Genomic DNA, 16,970 nt, shown 5'->3' with positions numbered 1-16,970 from the left:
CCTTCCCTCCCCGCCTCCATCACTGAGCCTTCCCTCCCCGCCTCCATCAATGAGCCTTCCCCTCCCCCACCTCCATCAATGAGCCTTCCCTCCCCCACCTCCATCACTGAGCCTTCCCTCCCCGCCTCCATCACTGAGCCTTCCCTCCCCGCCTCCATCACTGAGCCTTCCCTCCCCCACCTCCATCAATGAGCCTTCCCTCCCCGCCTCCATCAATAAGCCTTCCCTCCCCGCCTCCATCAATGAGCCTTCTCTCCTCACCTTCATCAATGAGCCTTCCCTCCCCGCCTCCATCAATGAGCCTTCCCTCCCCCACCTCCATCAATGAGCCTTCCCTCCCCGCCTCCATCAATGAGCCTTCCCTCCCCGCCTCCATCAATGAGCCTTCCCTACCCGCCTCCATCAATGAGCCTTCCCTCCCCCGCCTCCATCAATGAGCCTTCCCTCCCCCGCCTCCATCAATGAGCCTTCCCTCCCCCGCCTCCATCAATGAGCCTTCCCTCCCCGCCTCCATCAATGAGCCTTCCCTCCCCCGCCTCCACCTCCATCAATGAGCCTTCCCTCCCCCGCCTCCACCTCCATCAATGAGCCTTCCCTCCCCCGCCTCCACCTCCATCAATGAGCCATCCCTCCCCCGCCTCCACCTCCATCAATGAGCCTTCCCTCCCCCGCCTCCACCTCCATCAATGAGCCTTCCCTCCCCCGCCTCCACCTCCATCAATGAGCCTTCCCTCCCCCGCCTCCACCTCCATCAATGAGCCTTCCCTCCCCCGCCTCCACCTCCATCAATGAGCCTTCCCTCCCCCGCCTCCACCTCCATCAATGAGCCTTCCCTCCCCCGCCTCCACCTCCATCAATGAGCCTTCCCTCCCCCGCCTCCACCTCCATCAATGAGCCTTCCCTCCCCCGCCTCCACCTCCATCAATGAGCCTTCCCTCCCCCGCCTCCACCTCCATCAATAAACCTTCTCTCCCCACCTCCATTAATGAACCTTCCCTCCCCACATTTGGTCGGTCCTGACTACTGTGGACCCGGGAACATCCCACAAGAGCTGCAGTTTTGGAGTTTCCGGGAATGCAGGTACAACAGGGCGCTGGAGTTGGTGGAGTTAAATCCTCAACATTTATTGGAACTAAGCACACTTGCATCTTAAACAGGGGAAGTCCAGCCTGGATGGACCATCACCAAGGCACAGAATAAGCAGACCAGGGTAGTGCAGGCAGCAGTGTAAGAAGAAAACCAGCCACAATGGAGAACTGGATGCCGGTCCTCAAACTCAAAAAGAGCGGGCAGACCTGCAGCATGTACAGCCGCAAACCACAGCAGCTACCTGTCAAATCAGCAGGATGTTGTCAGGAATGGGCGGTTCATGACGTGTTCAGACAGCCCAGGGGGCCCGCCACCGTCCTGACATCACCCTGCCGATTTGACAGGTAGCTGCTGTGGTTTACGGCTGTACATGCTGCAGGTCTGCCTGCTCTTTTTGAGCTCGGGATTGGCATCCAGTTATCCCCCTGTACCTGGTTGTCTTCTTACACTGCCGCCTGCACTACCCTGGTCTGTTTACATTTATACACTGCCGCCGCCTGCACTACCCTGGTCTGTTTACATTTATACACTGCCGCCGCCTGCACTACCCTGGTCTGTTTACATTTATACACTGCCGCCGCCTGCACTACCCTGGTCTGTTTACATTTATACACTGCCACCGCCTGCACTACCCTGGTCTGTTTACATTTATACACTGCCGCCGCTTGCACTACCCTGGTCTGTTTACATTTCTACACTGCCGCCGCCTGCACTACCCTGGTCTGTTTACATTTATACACTGCCGCCGCCTGCACTACCCTGGTCTGTTTACATTTATACACTGCCGCCGCCTGCACTACCCTGGTCTGTTTACATTTATACACTGCCACCGCCTGCACTACCCTGGTCTGTTTACATTTATACACTGCCGCCGCTTGCACTACCCTGGTCTGTTTACATTTCTACACTGCCGCCGCCTGCACTACCCTGGTCTGTTTACATTTATACACTGCCGCCGCCTGCACTACTCTGGTCTGTTTACATTTCTACACTGCCGCCGCCTGCACTACCCTGGTCTGTTTACATTTCTACACTGCTGCCGCCTGTACTGCCCTGGTCTGTTTACATTTCTACACTGCCGCCGCCTGCACTACCCTGGTCTGTTTACATTTCTACACTGCTGCCGCCTGTACTGCCCTGGTCTGTTTACATTTCTACACTGCCGCCGCCTGCACTACCCTGGTCTGTTTACATTTATACACTGCCACCGCCTGCACTACCCTGGTCTATTTACATTTCTACACTGCCGCTGCCTGCACTACCCTGGTCTGTTTACATTTATACACTGCCACCGCCTGCACTACCCTGGTCTATTTACATTTCTACACTGCCGCTGCCTGCACTGCCCTGGTCTGTTTACATTTCTACACCGCCGCCTGCACTACCCTGGTCTGTTTACATTTCTACACTGCCGACTGCATTTCCCTGGTCTGTTTACAATTCTACGCTCCGGACGCCTGCACTACCCTGGACTGTTTACATTTCTGCGCTGCTGTCGCCCGCACTACCCTGGACTGTTTACATTTCTACACTGCTGCCGCCTGTACTGCCCTGGTCTGTTTACATTTCTACACTGCCGCCGCCTGCACTACCCTGGTCTGTTTACATTTATACACTGCCACCGCCTGCACTACCCTGGTCTATTTACATTTCTACACTGCCGCTGCCTGCACTACCCTGGTCTGTTTACATTTATACACTGCCACCGCCTGCACTACCCTGGTCTATTTACATTTCTACACTGCCGCTGCCTGCACTGCCCTGGTCTGTTTACATTTCTACACCGCCGCCTGCACTACCCTGGTCTGTTTACATTTCTACACTGCCGACTGCATTTCCCTGGTCTGTTTACAATTCTACGCTCCGGACGCCTGCACTACCCTGGACTGTTTACATTTCTGCGCTGCTGTCGCCCGCACTACCCTGGACTGTTTACATTTCTTCCCTGGTCTGTTTACATTTATACACTGCCGCCGCCTGCACTACCCTGGACTGTTTACATTTCTTCCATGGTCTGTTTACATTTCTACACTGCCGCCGCCTGCACTACCCTGGTCTGTTTACATTTATACAGTGCCACCGCCTGCACTACCCTGGTCTGTTTACATTTCTACACTGCCGCCGCCTGCACTGCCCTGGTCTGTTTACATTTCTACACCGCCGCCTGCACTACCCTGGTCTGTTTACATTTCTACACTGCCGCCTGCATTTCCCTGGTCTGTTTACATTTCTACGCTCCAGACGCCTGCACTACCCTGGACTGTTTACATTTCTGCGCTGCTGTCGCCCGCACTACCCTGGACTGTTTACATTTCTTCCCTGGTCTGTTTACATTTCTACACTGCCGCCGCCTGCACTACCCTGGTCTGTTTACATTTATACACTGCCACCGCCTGCACTACCCTGGTCTGTTTACATTTCTGCCCTGCTCTGTTTACATTTCTACACCGCCGCCTGCACTACCCTGGTCTGTTTACATTTCTACACTGCCGCCTGCATTTCCCTGGTCTGTTTACATTTCTACGCTCCAGACGCCTGCACTACCCTGGACTATTTACATTTCTGCGCTGCTGTCGCCCGCACTACCCTGGACTGTTTACATTTCTTCCCTGGTCTGTTTACATTTATACACTGCCGCCGGCTGCACTACCCTGGTCTGTTTACATTTCTACACTGCCCCTGCCTGCACTACCCTGGACTGTTTACATTTCTACACTGCCGCCGCCTGCACTGCCCTGGTCTGTTTACATTTCTACACTGCCGCCGCCTGCAACTGCCCTGGTCTGTTTACATTTCTACACTGCTGCCTGCACTGCGCTGGTCTGTTTACATTTCTACACTGCCGCTGCCTGCACTGCCCTGGTCTGTTTACATTTCTACACTGCTGCCGCCTGCACTTCCCTGGTCTGTTTACATTTCTACACTGCCGCCGCCTGCACTACCCTGGTCTGTTTACATTTCTACACTGCCGCCGCCTGCACTACCCTGGACTGTTTACATTTATACACTGCCGCCGCCTGCACTACCCTGGACTGTTTACATTTATACACTGCCGCCGCCTGCACTACCCTGGACTGTTTATTCTGTGCCATGGTGACGATCCATCCAGGCTGGACTTCACCTGTTTAAGATGTTGGTGTGCGTAGTTCCTATAAATTTTGATAATTTTACGCCACTAAGTCCAGCGCCCTGTTGTACCTGCTTTTCCTACATGTGAGTGGATTCATCTTTTGGACTATTACGGACCCCCTGCCTTTGGGACTTAATATTTCTTGCACATGGACTGTTACCTAGGTGCACTACTAGGAGCGTGGTGTAAGTAGTGCACACACCTATTGTTTGTTAGTGTTGGAGTTACTCTGACCCAGTCTTGCCATTACAATGTGGCCCTCGTCAGAGTCCCTCAAATCCTTAAGCTTGTCCATATTTTCTGCTTTCAACTTCAGGGAAAACATGTTCACTTGCTGCCTAATATATGACACTCACTTTCAGGTACCATTGTAACCAGATAATTGTTATGTTATTCTTTTTACTTGTCAGTGCTCAGAGTGATATGGCTAATCGGTGTATGTCCAAGTTCTAAAGCACTGTTGTTGGTGCTATAGGTGAAAAAAATGTTTTTTGTAGAAACCCGCCACCCATTGGGGCCAAATGTTTTCTCCCCTATGCATTGTGTCTATTAGTTCTTTTTTTGTATTGGTAAGATACAAGGGCTTGTTGTACACATAGAAATGTACAGTAATACACGGCACGGCCATCTTTATCAGAATATCGCTGACGCCTCTTCCTTTTACAGCAGGGATTTCTGAACGCTCAAATGGTCGCTCAGAGGAACCGGGAGATCCTCAGCCACCAGATCCGCCAGCAGAGGATGGCCTTGATTATGCAACAGGGGCAAGCGCAGGGGTTCAGCCCTCCCCCCAATGTGACTGCTTCTGCCAGTATGGAGAACCCTCTGGCTGGACCCCCCATGCCTCAGGCTCCTCCCCAGCAGTTCTCCTACCCACCTAACTATGGTAAGTGTCTCTCCACCCAGGGAATGCCAACTTGTAGATCCCTATCATACACAGGTCTTCTAATGATCACTCTGCTCCTCCCCTGTACCTTCTTTCTGATAGTACAAATCTATTATGCCTTTCAGGAATGAATCAGCAAGCCGATCCCAACTTTGCAAGAGTTTCCAGCCCCCCGAACCCCATGATGACATCTCGTATGCCTCCTACACAGAACCCCCACCCTCAGCCGACACAGATGTACCAGTCACCTGACATGAAGGGGTGGCCATCAGGAACTATAGCGAGGCCCAGGTAATTACTCCCATCATGCGCCTTTAGGAGGTGCCAGTGAGTAAACCTAAGCACTAACCCCCCCTTCCCTCCCCCCCCCTCTCCCTCTTCCCCTCCTCCCCCTCTTCCCCTCCTTCCTTTCCCTCTCCTTCCTTTCCCTTTCCCCTTCCCCTCCCCCCCTTCCTTCCTTCCCCTTTCCCCTCCTTTCTTCCCCTTTCCCCTCCTTCCCCCCCCCCCCTTCCTCCCCAACCCCCCTTCTTCCCTCCCTTTCCCCTTCCTTCCCTCCCTTCCTTTCTTCCTTCCCGTCCTTCCTTCCTTCCTTCCTTCCTTCCCTCCCGTCCTTCCTTCTTTCCGTCCTCCCTTCCTTCTCTCCCTCCCTTTCCCCTTCCCTCCCTTCCCTCCCTCCCTTCCCTCCCTTCCTTCCCTCCCTCCCTTCCTTCCCTCCCTTCCTTCCCTTCCCTCCCTTCCTTCCTTTCTTCCCTTCCTTCCTTCCCTCCCTTCCTTCCTTCTTTCCGTCCTTCCTTCCCTTTCCCCTCCCTTCCTTCTTTCCGTCCTTCCTTCCCTTTCCCCTCCCTTCCTTCTCTCCCTCCCTTCCTTCTCTCCCTCCCTTTCCCCTTCCTTCCTTCCCTTTTCCCTCCCTTCCTTCTCTCCCTCCCTTTCCCCTTCCTTCCTTCCTTCCTTCCTTCCTTCCTTCCTTCCTTCCTTCCTTCCTTCCCTTCCTCCCTTCCTCCCTTCCTTCCTTCCTTCTCTCCCTCCCTTTCCCCTTCCTTCCTTCCTTCCTCCCTTCCTTCCCTCCCTTCCCTCCCTTCCTCCCTTCCTTCCCTCCCTTCCATCCCTTCCTTTCCTTCCTTCCTTCTTTCCGTCCTTCCTTCCCTCTCCCCTTTCCCCTCCCTTCCTCCCTTCCTTCCATCCCTTCCTTTCCTTCCTTCCTTCTTTCCGTCCTTCCTTCCCTCTCCCCTTTCCCCTCCCTTCCTTCTCTCCCCTTTCCCCTCCCTTCCTTCTCTCCCCTTTCCCCTCCCTTCCTTCTCTCCCCTTTCCCCTCCCTTCCTTCTCTCCTCTTTCCCCTCCCTTCCTTCTCTCCTCTTTCCCCTCCCTTCCTTCTCTCCTCTTTCCCCTCCCTTCCTTCTCTCCTCTTTCCCCTCTCCTTCCCTTTCCCCTCCCTTCCTTCCCTCCTTCCCTTTCCCCTCCCTTCCTTCCCTCCTTCCCTTTCCCCTTCATTCCTTCCTTCCCTTTCCCATTCTCTTCCTTCCCTCCTTACCTTTCCCCTTTATTCCTTTTTCCCCTCATTCCTTCCTTCCTTTTCCCCTCATTCCTTCCTTCCTTCCTTCCTTCCTTTCCTCCCTCCCTTTCCCCTTCCTTCCCTCCCTTTCCCATTCCCTTCATTCTTTTCTTCCCTTTCCCCTTCATTCTTTCCTTCCTTTCTTCCGTTTCCCCTTCATTCTTTCCTTCCTTTCTTCCCCTTCATTCTTTCCTTCCTTCACTGTCCCCTTCATTCTTTCCTTCCCTTTTCCCTTCCTTCCTTCCTTCCCTTTTTCCTTCCTTCCTTCCTTCCTTCCTTCCTTCCTTCCTTCCTTTTTCCCTTCCTTCCTTCCTTTTTCCCTTCCTTCCTTCCTTCCTTTTTTCCTTCCTTCCTTCCTTCCTTCTTTCCTTTTTTCCTTCCTTCCTTCCTTCCTTCCTTCCTTCCTTCCTTCCTTCCTTCCTTCCTTCCTTCCCTTTTTCCTTCCTTCCTTCCTTCCCTTTTTCCTTCCTTCCTTCCTTCCCTTTTTCCTTCCTTCCTTCCTTCCTTCCTTCCCTTTTCCCTTCCTTCCTTCCCTTTTCCCTTCCCTTTTCCCTTCCTTCCTTCCTTCCTTCCTTCCCTTTTCCCTTCCTTCCTTCCTTCCTTCCCTTCCTTCCTTCCCTTCCTTCCTTCCTTCCTTCCTTCCTTCCTTCCCTTTTCCCTTCCTTCCTTCCTTCCTTCCTTCCTTCCTTCCTTCCTTCCTTCCTTCCTTCCTTCCTTCCTTCCCTTTTCCCTTCCTCCCTTCTTTCCTTCCCTTTTCCCTTCCTTCCTTTCCTTTTCCCTTCCTTCCTTTCCTTTTCCCTTCCTTCCTTCCCTTCCTTCGCTTTTCCCTTCCTTCCTTTCATTTTTTCCCCTTCCCATTAAAGTGATTTTAAAGTGGTTGTAAAGACAGAAGGTGCTTTCTATGCATTAATATAAAAAGAAAAACCTTCTGTGTGCAGCTCAGCCCCTCCTCAGCCCACCTAATACTTACCTGAGCCCCATCTAGATCCAGTGATCTTGCACAAGAGAGACTCGGCTGTCCGGGACTCCCCTCTTCATTGGCTGAGACAGCAGCGCGGCACCGTTGGCTACCACTGCTGTCAATCAAGGTCAGTAAGCCAATCGGGAGAGATAGGGCAGCCGGGCCACGACTTCGTGTCTGAATGGATACAGGGAGCTGCGGCTCGGGTGCCCCCATAGGAAGCTGCTTGCTGTGGGGGGGGGACACACAACAGGAGGGAGGGGCCAGGAGCGCCGACAAGAGACCCGAGAAGAGGAGGATCCGGGCTGCTCTGTGCAAATCCATTACAGAGCAGGTAAGTGTAACGGAAAAAAAACAAGAAGACTTTAGTAAAGTAACAAACATGTTATACTTGTGATGGTTTTGCACAGAGCAGCCCGGATCCTCCTCATCTCGGGTCCAACGCTGGCGCTCCTGGCTTCTCCCTCCTGCACCTTGCTGTGGGGGCACCCAAGCAGCCCTGTGTGTGAAGCCGTGGCCTGGCCCCGCCCCCTCCATCTCCTGCTTGGCTCACTGGCTGTGATTGACAGCAGCGAGACCCAGTGGCTGCCAATAGCCAATCAGGTCTGCGAGTCTCCGGAGAGGCAAGACTCTTGTGGACTTCGCTGGATCGAGGGGTGGCTCAGGTAAGTATTTGGGGGGGGGGGGGGCAGCTGCACACAGAAGTTTTTTTTACCTTCATACATAGAATGCCTTTACAACCACTTTTTTGCGTTTATTAGCTTTTGGATGGTGATAAATCCCGGTTATTGATGGCAGCCATTGTGTCTTTGCAGCTCGTTCCCGCAGCAGTACAGCCACCAGGCCAATCCCGGCACCTACAACATGATGCACATGAACAGTAATGGAAGCCACATGGGGCAAATGGCGATGAACTCCTTGCCCATGTCGGGCATGCCGATGGCACCGGACCAGGTGATTGGATTTCCATACAACTACCAGGACTAGGCTGTATGACACATGTCTTTCCGAACACCCTTCCTCCATCTACACCTTTTTTGTTACTCTTTGGGGTCCATTCACAAAAGTATTATCATTTTACTGCTTGACCTCTAGAAGATATTACCCCCCTTCATGACCAGGCCATTTTTTGATATTCAGCACTGCTTCACTTTAACTGACAATTGCGCGGTCGTGCGACGCTGTGCACAAATAAAACTCGTGTCTTTTTTCCCCACAAATGGAGCTTTTGGTGGTATTTGATCACCTCTAAATTTTTCATTTTTTTGCACTATAAAAACAAAACGAACCCGACAGTTTAAAGAAAATATATATATATTTTACTTTCTGCTATAAAACATATCCAATAAAAAAAAATCTAATTTTTTTTCTTTTGGATGGCCCTGTGTGTGGAGCCGTGGCCTGGCCCCGCCCGCTTTTTTTCTTTTTAAGTTTTTAGGCTAATACGTATTCTGCTACATATTTTTGATTAAAAATAAAAATCCCAGTATGTGTATATTGATTTGTTTACGCAAAAGTTATAGCACCTACTATATATTTTTATAGGATTTTATTTATTTTTACTAGTGGCAGCAATTGGTGACTTATAGCGGCGCTGCGATATTGCGGCTGTCAATTGGACACTAACTTACACTTTTGATACTTTGCGGGAACCAGTGACACTAATACAGTGATCAGTGTTAAAAAAAAAAAAAAAAGCACTGTCACTGTACTAATGACACTGGCTATGAAGGGGTTAAACATCGAGGGCAGGGGTTTCCAAACTACGGCCCTCCAGTTGTTCAGGAACTACAATCCCCATCATGCCCTGTTAATGCCTCATGGAACGTGTAGTTCCGCAACAGCTGGAGGCCCGTAGTTTGAAGATCCCTGATCTAAGGGGTTACCTGTGTGCCTAGCCAGTGTTTTTGTGTACTGGGAGAGCTGCTTTTACTAAGGGAGTGATTTGATTTTATTCCATCAGCTTCACATACAGAAATAAAAATGCTAGAAAACATAGAATTCCAGGCAAATCTTAAAAATTCTCCTTCCTCCCCCTCCTAACACTTATTCTGACTGACCTTTGTAAGAAAAGATCTGTATATGTACCTATCTTCAGGCCGCTCCGGTTTGGTCATGTGATCTTTCATCTTTCAATTCAAAAAGTGAATCTCATATTTTAAAAAGATGCGTTTTACACACAGAGTGAAATATTTCAAGCATTTCTTTCTTTTAATTTTGGTGATTATGGCTTACAGCGAGTGACACCCCAAAATTCAATAGCTCATAAAATTAGAATATTACATAAGACCAATAAAAAAAAAAAAAGGATTTATAATACAGAAATGCTGTCTTAGTGAGAAGTCTGTCCATGTACAGTATAGTATGCACTCAATACTTGGTTGGCATCAATGCGGCGTGGCATGGAGGAGATCAGCCTGGGGCACTGCTGAGGTGTTATAGAAGCCCAGGTTGCTTTGATAGTGGCCTTCATCTCTACTGCATTGTTGGGTCTGGTGTCTCTCATCTTCCTCTTGACAATACCCCACAGATTCTCTATGGGGTTTAGGTCAGGCGAGGTTTGCTGGCCAATCAAGCACAGCGATATCATGGTCATGTGACCAGGTATTGGTAGTTTTGGCGGTGTGGGAGGTGCCAACTCCAGCTGGAAAATGAAATCGGCTTCTCCATAAACCTGGTCAGCAGAGGGAAGCATGAAGAGCTCTGGAGTTTCCTGCTAGAGGGCTGTGCGGACTTTGGACTTGATAAAACACAGAGGACCAACACCAACAGATGAGACGGCTCCCCATATCATCACCAACTGGGGAAAATGTTGTGTTTTATTTAGAAATCAAGGGAAGAGTGGTGAGGCACAGAATCCAAGTTGCACTTGGTCCAGTGTGTAGTTTCCACAGTTGGTGATGATTTGGGGAGCCGTGTCATCTGCTGGTGTTGGTCCATTGTGCTTTATCAAGTCCAAAGTCAGCGCAGCCCTCTAGCAGGAAATTCCAGAGCTCTTCATGCTTCCCTCTGATGACCAGCTTCATGGAGATGCTGATTTCATTTTCCAGCAGGAGTTGGCACCTGACCACACTGCCAAAACTACCAATACCTGGTCACATGACCATGGTATCACTGCCTGATTGGCCAGCAAACTCTCCTGACCTAAACCCCATAGAGAATCTGTGGGGTACTGTCAAGAGGAGGATGAGACACCAGACCCCACAATGCAGTAGAGCTGAAGGCCACTAGCAAAGCAACCTGGGCTTCCATAACACCTCAGCAGTGCCACAGGCTGATCTCCTCCATGCCATGCCGCACTGATGCCGTAATTCATGCAAAAGGAGCCCCGACCAAGTATTGAGTGCATCCTATACTGTACATGGACAGACTTTTCAGTAAGCCAACATTTCTGTATTATAAATCCCTTTTTTTATTGCACTTATGTAATATTCTAATTTTCTGAGATCTTGAATTTTGGGGTGTCACTCGCTGTAAGCCATAATCGCCAAAATTAAAAGCATGAAATTGCTTTAAAAAATTAACTTTTTGTTGATATTCAAATTTTATGTGATGCAACTGTATGCATACCAAAATGTAAACGATGCTGTGCCGAGAGCGCCGTTACTGGCGGGTAATGGAAAGCTTTTCCGATCATTGTGACGGTCAATCATGTAACGGTGGTCACATGACCGAAATGCCTCCCGGTGTCTTGCCGAGAATGTTCCCTCGGCGGATAAGTTCCCCCTCTGTACTGCGCAGGCGCAGCGCCTGCGCAGTACATACTACTCTCAGCCGCCGGAGATAGCCGAAGCTCAAATGCTTCAATCAGCTGTACACGGCGCCTGCGCTCTGGGTCCAGGTTCCTTCCCCACCATCCAAGTGGACCTAGAGGGGGAATCTAAAAGTGCCGAGCGCAGCGAGGCAGTGCCCGAAGCGTGGCGAGCGAAGCGAGCCCGCGGGGGGCCCTTTTACAGGCGCCGTGTACAGCTGATTTTCAGCTGTTCTGCTTCGGCTATTTCCGCCGATACCTACTGCGCAGGCGCAGTAGAGGGGGGAACTTATATGCCGAGCGGAACTTTCTCGGCAGAACACCGGCATCTGAAACCTCTTAAAGGGCGGGGAGGCATCGGGGTTAATATTGACTCACTTTGCACACAGCAGTGCTGCTTCACTCGTATCTAAGGCTACCCTCTCCACAGGGTGACCACGCCACTGTGCAAATTCACCGTAGAACAGTGTTGTCACCCTTTTACAGGAAGCTGGAAAGTAATGGCTTCCTGGCAGCATCAGTAGTAAATATGACTGTGGGAACACAATAAAATAGAACTGCTGCGTTGATGTTCCTAACATACTGCACCATATATGTGTGTTTTTTGTTTTTTTTAATTATCCAGAATTCCACTAACTTGCTGGCTGAAATTTTTTACATTTTATTTAAATTAACTAAATCCATTTCTTGTCTCCCCCTCTGTAGAAGTACTGCTGACGTCGCTCGGCTGCAATGGAGGAAAATGTGCACTATAGAGGATAAATTTCTATAAAAAAAAAAATAAAAATTCTATTTCTGCAGCAAGTTACGTCTTGCTTTGGCCTTACCAAGGACATCAGCTCTTTTCTTCCTGTCTCGGAGGAGGGCCTGTCGGAGAAAGCTGGGCCTGGACTTTGGGCGTCAGGAACGTTTGTAGTACGTCCGCAGGACAGACAACGGTCGCCGGCTGTTTTGGTGCTCAGAGACGCAAGATGTGAATCGGGTGGTAACATTTTCATTCATAAGCTGGTCTGACAGCTTTAGGCAACTTGGGAAACTTTTTTTTTTTTTCTCGTTTCTTTATCCCAAAGCACCTAAAAAACAAAAAAAAAAAACAAAACAAAAAAAAAACATTTCTAAGTGAAACCTTAAGATTAAAGTTTGCTTATTTTTTACGTTGTGTTCAGAGTAGTATTCCTATAAAGCTTTGTGACTTTTTTGGCTCAAGTACAGTTTAGATGAGAGAATGTGTCAATAACCGTGTGCAGTAGTTTTGCACTTTACGACTGTTGAGAACCGCCTGGAAGTTTCCGGCTTCATTGTCTGAGAATGAGATTGCAATAGCCCCACCCTGAGATTCCCCCTCCCCTCCATTCTGTATAAATAGCACGAGCAGGCATTGAACTTGTCTAGCCCCTTCCCTTCACCACAGTGTAAACTTTTTGTATATATGATCTTTATTAATGTATATGATTTTTTTTTTCTAGGTCAGTGTTCCTGGTTTTTATTTTTCTCAGAGCTTTTAAAGCTGTATATTTAACCCTGTGTCTGCCATGGGTTTACAGCAACTCCTTTCTATGTTTTGGCAATAGATTGGCTAATTCCTGCGGGGGGCCCATTACGACTTTGTATCTAATAATGTTAGAATTGCTCTCTTTCCTAAGTCTAAGAAAGCCATGACCGTCACAGTTTTTTTGGAGAATGTTTGTTTTATTTCTTGGGGAGTACATGGCTTGACTTTTATGGAAATTGGATATGGACTAAGAGATGCCCCCATTACAGCCCCCTTAGAGTTACATTAAGAGCTAAGATTCCCTGTCCCTGCTCCAGCTCCCTTTTAGGGCCCATTCACATTATCGCATTGTGATAATGTATGTTGCTGTGCTGCATGCCCATTTTTTGACTTACTGTGGTGTGTTGGGCAGCCCCTTCAAATGAATAGGCTGTCCTAACTTACGTCAGCTGCATGTAACGCACCACACAGGACCGGGCTGGTGTAAATGAGCCCTTAATAAATGTTAGAATTGCTCTCCTTCCTGAGTCTAAGGAAGCAATGACCCACACAGTTTTTGGAGAATGTTTTATTTCTTGGGGAGTACATGGGTTGACTTTTATGGTAAATGGATATGGACTAAGAGACGCCCCCATTACAGCCCCCTTAAAGTTACATTAGGAGCTAAGATTCCCTGTCCCTGCTCCAGCTCCCTTTTAGGGCCCATTCACACTACCGCATTGCGATAATGTATGGTGCAGTGCTGCATGCCCATTTTTTGACCTATTGTGGTGTGTTGGGCAGCCGCTTCAAATGAATAGGCTGCCCTAACTTACATCAAGTGCATGTAACGCACAACAGAGGACCGGACTGGTGTAAATGAGCCCTTAGGACCCTTTTATATTTTAGTTCATGACGGTTAGCACAGATGTTCTGAAATGTTTTATTATAGCAATATCTGCGTGTTGTTAAATCTCTGCTTTTGTTCTAAGTTCTTTTGTTCTTGTTGCTTCAGTTTTTCTGAAAATTTCTTCCTAAGCCTTTCTTATCCAAATCAAACATTTTAATAGATTGGTAATTTTTCTGAACTCTGTGGATAAGTACAGATAATTCTTCATGGATATAAAATAAACGCCTTTAAATATCAATTCAAGATTTTTTTTTTTTTTAAAGCAGAGTATTAGATGTTGCCTGCAGATTCTGGACTCCCTTATGTAGCAAAGAAGGTGCCCATGGTTTCTGCGTCCTCCATAGTGGCATCTTGTTGACAAGAGTCCTCACTTATTTTAAGTAATGAGATTTTAGTAGAAGTTCAAGAAGGTTTGCACCACTCCAAGCTCTGTGCGTAGTTCTCAGAACCTTAGCTGTACCATGTGCCAGCTTCTAGGAGCTTGTCCTACACGACAAAGATGGCAAAGCAGAAAACGAAGCCGTGCTCTGTAGACATAACACCATTACATTTATTTAATGCATCAGGCTTCCAAAATGGTCTCTCCTCTAAGCCATGCACCTTTGACGCATTTCACCCAGATTCAGAGATGCAAATAAGCCAAACCAGGGTAAAATGCATCAAGGGGTTGTGACTTGGGGTGGGTACCATGTCTCAAATCTTACACTAAATAAAAGCTATAGTTTGATGCCTACAGAGTGCTGCTTTGCTATCAGTGTGATTTCAATGTTGAGTACACTGCCCTCTTAAAATTATATTGACAAGTTGTACTCTCCCGATTGGCAGTTATATTGCCACAAGAGCCCCTCTCCCCCAGTCCTAAGATTGCTGTATCTGGTGGTAATTTAGATTTCTGTTTTCCTCCCTCTATCAAATTGGACTAGGTATATATTGTTTTCAAAAATTCACCCTGCACATTGGCCTTGTAAAAGTTGTGGCCATTTAGTTTTGGACGTAGCAGCCACTGGTGTTTTGGCATGCCTGTAGCCCATCGAGAGCAAGAAAGAGATGGATGGCCATGGCTGTAGCCCATCTACAGCAGGGATGGCCATGACTGTAGCCCATCTACAGCAGGGATGGCCGTGGCTGTAGCCCGTCTGCAGAAGGGATGGCCGTGGCTGTAGCCCGTCTGCAGAAGGGATGGCCGTGGCTGTGGCCCGTCTGCAGAAGGGATGGCCGTGGCTGTGGCCCGTCTGCAGAAGGGATGGCCGTGGCTGTGGCCCGTCTGCAGAAGGGATGGCCGTGGCTGTGGCCCGTCTGCAGAAGGGATGGCCGTGGCCCGTCTGCAGAAGGGATGGCCGTGGCCCGTCTGCAGAAGGGATGGCCGTGGCCCGTCTGCAGAAGGGATGGCCGTGGCTGTGGCCCGTCTGCAGAAGGGATGGCCGTGGCTGTGGCCCGTCTGCAGAAGGGATGGCTGTGGCCAGTCTGCAGAAGGGATGGCCGTGGCTGTGGCCCGTCTGCAGAAGGGATGGCTGTGGCCCATCTGCAGAAGGGATGGCCGTGGCCCGTCTGCAGAAGGGATGGCCGTGGCCGTGGCCCGTCTGCAGAAGGGATGGCCGTGGCCGTGGCCCGTCTGCAGAAGGGATGGCCGTGGCCGTGGCCCGTCTGCAGAAGGGATGGCCGTGGCCCATCAAGAACAAGAAAGGGATGGTTGGTCATGGCTGTAGCCCATCCTACAGTAGGAATGGCCATGACTTTATCCCATCTACAGCAAGAAAGAGATGCAAAGCTAGCTAATGTCCATACTTCTGTAGTCGTAGGAAACCAACCCTGAATGCAGTTAGCCTGGCAGCCATTGAACAAAGACCAATTTTATTCGAAGTAGAAAAATTGTCAAGTTTTGGGTGTTCAATATAATGTGTAGCATCTGCAGGGCCTTATTGATGTGGAATTAACTGTACTTACCAACCTTCACATTTTCGGCTTTCCAATCTGTTTTGTGTTTCACGTTCTGGACAACCGATTCAGATCTGTTCCTTTCCCCGTTCTAACAAACTTCTTTTCTTAGTGCTTTTCCAAAGTTAACAAATGAATGTTACTTTTGTGCTGCTTTTAGTATACACGGAATGTAAGAACGGCACGGACGTCGGCCATCTGCCGCCCCGTGCTGGTGAAATGTGAGACAGGACATAAGCTAGATCGGTTCCAACACTTCCCCAACATAAAAAAATAAAAATAATAATTGTTGGATATTCACACCTATCCCCCCTAAAAAAAAAAAAAAAAAAAAAAAGACTAATTCCCAAATCCTGCTAATCTTTTATTCTTTAGCTTATCTGGATTTCGTAGAGTATTTTCTTGAAATTTTACACTTTAAATTGGCACTAATTTTGAGACAATCTTTGCCATTTTAATTCTGCCAGTTTTGGGCGACTCTTTGTGCGGTGTACGTAGTCTTCCTTTTACTACTTTCCATCTGCATTTAGTAGAGTTTTTATGTGGCGCACCTCTGTGGCTGTCGAATATCCCCACCCTTCCCCCCGGTGTTCAATTCCTCCCGATATGTGTCTGGAGGAGCACCTGTCTATCGAGCAATAATCTGTTCCTCCCGTGCCTTCCCACTGGACTCGGCCCCCGTTTGTACCGCCAAAGCGGCCTGCTGAGGTGCTTCACCTCCGCCATTAAAGCTGTTCGGAAATTGTCTTTACAGAACCGCTAATTGTGTGCAAGTCAATGTGTCTGCAACACAGGAATGAAGCCTGTCTGTTATTCTCTGTAATAATCTGTACAATTGTATATTTTACATTGGTGTGTAATAAAAGGCTTAGTGTCTGGTTTTCAGTCTATTATGAGACTTCTTATTCATTTTTTTTTTTTTTGTCTTCCGAGACCATCTTGGTTAAAAGTCCGTCTGGGCTTTGTGCCTGAACGTCGTCGATGAGCGTGGATATGTGCAGTTTGGGTGCGATTGTGTCTCAAGGATGAGGGTGCCTAAAACCATTAAAATGGTACCACTTGAATGCCCCTCCAAACCTGTGTCAGTCGGATCAGCATGTGAATAGACTGGTGAATGGCAGACAGAATCTGCTTTCAGGACCCAGTAGACTTCAACAAAATGGTGGCCGTCTGCACACAGGCGTTGCCTCTCCCTATTGCATAAATGTAAGCCCCAAAAAGGGCGAAACGTAAATCCAGGGAATACGGCAATAAAAATCTGACAAGGAATCTAGTCTTTCCAAATTCC

At 48.9% G+C, this 16,970-nt stretch overlaps 1 protein-coding gene across 1 annotated transcript in view; it reads left to right on the top strand.

Moving 5' to 3' along the window:
- The window catches only part of NCOA3 (nuclear receptor coactivator 3), a gene marked incomplete in the record, with an annotated part of 153,296 nt that extends 136,724 nt beyond the window's left edge, over positions 1–16,572 (top strand). The window contains 4 exon segments of the mRNA XM_073607197.1: positions 4,886–5,105; positions 5,231–5,396; positions 8,431–8,569; positions 12,072–16,572. Of these exon segments, the coding sequence (XP_073463298.1) occupies positions 4,886–5,105; positions 5,231–5,396; positions 8,431–8,569; positions 12,072–12,083 (537 nt within the window).
- Positions 16,573–16,970: the final 398 nt, after the last annotated feature.

The sequence above is a fragment of the Aquarana catesbeiana genome, linkage group LG12 (assembly GCF_042186555.1).
Source record: "Aquarana catesbeiana isolate 2022-GZ linkage group LG12, ASM4218655v1, whole genome shotgun sequence".
NCBI lineage: Eukaryota > Metazoa > Chordata > Amphibia > Anura > Ranidae > Aquarana > Aquarana catesbeiana.
Note: the sequence above shows the minus strand (reverse complement) of the source record. Positions and strands in the feature narration are given on the sequence as shown.